This window comes from Echinops telfairi, unplaced genomic scaffold, assembly GCF_000313985.2.
Source record: "Echinops telfairi isolate 266 unplaced genomic scaffold, ASM31398v2 ScPeMD7_5;HRSCAF=22, whole genome shotgun sequence".
Classification (NCBI taxonomy): Eukaryota; Metazoa; Chordata; class Mammalia; order Afrosoricida; family Tenrecidae; genus Echinops; species Echinops telfairi.
Window position 1 is genome coordinate 1,503,195 of NW_022103901.1, and position 2,526 is coordinate 1,505,720.

Genomic DNA, 2,526 nt, shown 5'->3' on the forward strand with positions numbered 1-2,526 from the left:
CCACGTGGCTGCGTGGGAACCAGCACCGAGCAGCCGCCCCCCTGAGGGGGCTGGTGGGCGAGTGACCACAGTGCGCCGGGGGTGCAGGCCTGTCCTCAGGAACAACAGGTGGGAGACTGCGAGTGGGGGAGAGGAGCCGCCCATCCAGTCAGGGTTTGGGGATGAAGAGGCCCTGGGGTGGGGGTTACACAACTGGCATGGGCAACAGCCGGTGGTGATGACCCCAGATCCTTGAACACAGGGACTGGGGCTGAGCAGCAGGTGTCCTGCCCGCTCACATCCAGCCACATGGCCGTGGGGTTTCACGAGCTGACCCCGCCAGGACCTGGGTGGGCGGTGGGCAGAACCTACTCTTTCTCCAGCTGCTGGGGCCGCGAGGCTGCACACTCATCCTTCAGGCCCGCGGGGTCGGCCCGCGGGGGCTTGGGCCCCTCGTGGGCATCACAGCGGGGCTGCCAAGGCTCCGTGGGGTTGGACACCGAGGAGTGGGGGGGTTCCACCCGGGGTTTTGCCAGTTCCGACGCCTGAGGCCTGGGGCTCTCCAGCATGCTGAGTCTCTGGGGAGACAAAGGGTTGTTTTTCAGGGGTCACGCCTGGTCATTCTCACTGACCCCTCCCGTGTGCGGAGGGGTCAAGGGGTGTGTGCACCAGACTGGATTCCAGCAGTTTCTGGCGCTTACAGGGCCACATATGTAGCAGAGGCTTCCATGTGTGAGACCAGGGCTGGGCGCACAGCTCCCAAGGCTGCGCAGGGTTGGTGGGGGGGTGGTGGTGGTGGTTCAGAGTGGACCCCGTGTCCCCCCAGCTGCACCAGTGCTGCTGCTCCTCACCGTCTCCAACTCTGTGATGCGTCTCAGCAGCCTGGGCTTGCTCCACTCCACGTACCCTGCAGGAGCAACAGATTCAAGCAGGAGCCCCCCCAGCACCCTGCATTGTGGAGGCAGAGGGGGTGGTGGCTGGACTCTCTCCTCCACGTGACCCCCCCCAGCCCCGGCCCCCTGGATCTTGGAGGCGGGGTGGTGGCTGGGCTCTCTCCCCTACCCCCACCCACCCGCGGCCCGGTACCCTGGATCTTGGAGGCAGAGGGGGAGTTGCTGAGCAGGCGGTCCAGGTCCTCCTTGAGGGTCTGGTTCTCCTCAGTCAGCTCCTGCACGCTGCGCGACAGGTTCAGGAGGGCGCTGCTCATCTTCTTCTGCCGCCGGCTGCCCAGCTTCTTGTCCACGGGGAGCCTGCTGGCCACACAGGAGCCTGGGCACGAGTCTCCGCCAGCTAGCCCAATCCCAAGCACTGCCCACAACGGGGCGGGTTCCAATGCCCGGGACCCTGAGGTGTGGTTTCCCAGGAGCAGCAGGCACCCCTCTTTCTCCCACGGTTTCAATCACTGGCCTTGGGGCTAGCTTGACCCAGGGGCCACCTGGGCTCTTCCCCTCCTAAGTGCATCCCATCAGGGGCTCTGGGTGCTGGAGCCCCCAGTTACCCCACGGGTGGAGAACAGGGATTTCTACTCCCGTCAAGAGTTCCGGTCTCGGAAACCCCCAGGGCAGCGCTGACCTGACCACATGGTTGCTGAGCCAGGACCTCTGTGATGGCGGGTGTGGTTCGGGTCGCAGCAGTAAGCACCGAGCTGCTAGTCAAACCCACCAGCTGCTCCTTGGGAGCACCCGGAGGGGTTGGCTCCAGTGCTGACGACAGCCTCAGGCCTGGGGCAGGGCGGGGCCATGCTACCCCACGGGGTCCCTGGGAGTCAAAATTGATGCGCCAAGACCGGACAACAACCACAGATCTGCGTGTGCATGTGGCACGCGGGGTCAAGTGCTGGGCTGCCTGTGGCCAGGTTGGCAGTTCCAGCCCTGGGCAGTGCTGCCTGTCCAGCAGGGTCACTGGGCGCTGGGACCCACTGGGCAGAGGCAGGCTCTGCTGGAAGACATGCACTGACTGTGTTGGAACCACTGGGGCAATGGCGCAGCAATGTCCCGTCCCCCCTGCAGTACTGCTTCTAAGGCGGGTACCACACAGCAAGGGTGACTACACAAGGGACCTGAGACTTTGGCCAGTCTCGCTGTGGGCGGAGGGTGGGGCAGGGGGGGGGGGGGGGCACCCTGTGGGAGCCCACCCCCTGAACCACCCGCACGGGCAGTGCTGGGCTCCCGAGCCAGGGCCTACTGGAAGGACCACACTGACCCCCCCACCACGGGGGCCCCAAAGCCAGACGTACTTCTTCCCTGCAGGTTCTGATGCTGCCAAGAGGGTCTGCAGGCGGTGGATCTGTGGAGACCATGGTGGGCACATGAGGCCGGGCCACGCAGGAATCCCTCCCTCCCTCCCTCCCCCGGCCGCCCTGGGGGTGAGCGTGGCTGCGGCACCTCCTCGTAGTACGTCTCCATGGCGATGCGCATCTCCTCCAGGTTCGTGGTCTTCATGTCGCTCTGCAGTTTGCTGGGGACCACGGCACAGTCAGCCTGCGGAAGCCGCACCCCAGACCAAGAGGGGGCCTGGGCCGGAGCGGCCGAGACCCTGCAGCCACTG

The 2,526-nt window shown here is 65.9% G+C and overlaps 1 protein-coding gene across 1 annotated transcript in view; it reads right to left on the bottom strand.

Annotated features, from left to right (window-relative positions):
* IQCE (IQ motif containing E) overlaps positions 1-2,526 on the bottom strand; it is a 26,699-nt gene that overhangs the window by 12,353 nt on the left and 11,820 nt on the right. Inside the window, exons 8-12 of the mRNA XM_045284372.1 lie at positions 2,364-2,436; positions 2,216-2,265; positions 1,066-1,229; positions 831-886; positions 352-557 (exon numbers count right to left, since the gene is read on the bottom strand). Coding sequence (XP_045140307.1) covers positions 352-557; positions 831-886; positions 1,066-1,229; positions 2,216-2,265; positions 2,364-2,436 — 549 coding nt within the window. The remainder of the gene's footprint in view (positions 1-351; positions 558-830; positions 887-1,065; positions 1,230-2,215; positions 2,266-2,363; positions 2,437-2,526) is intronic.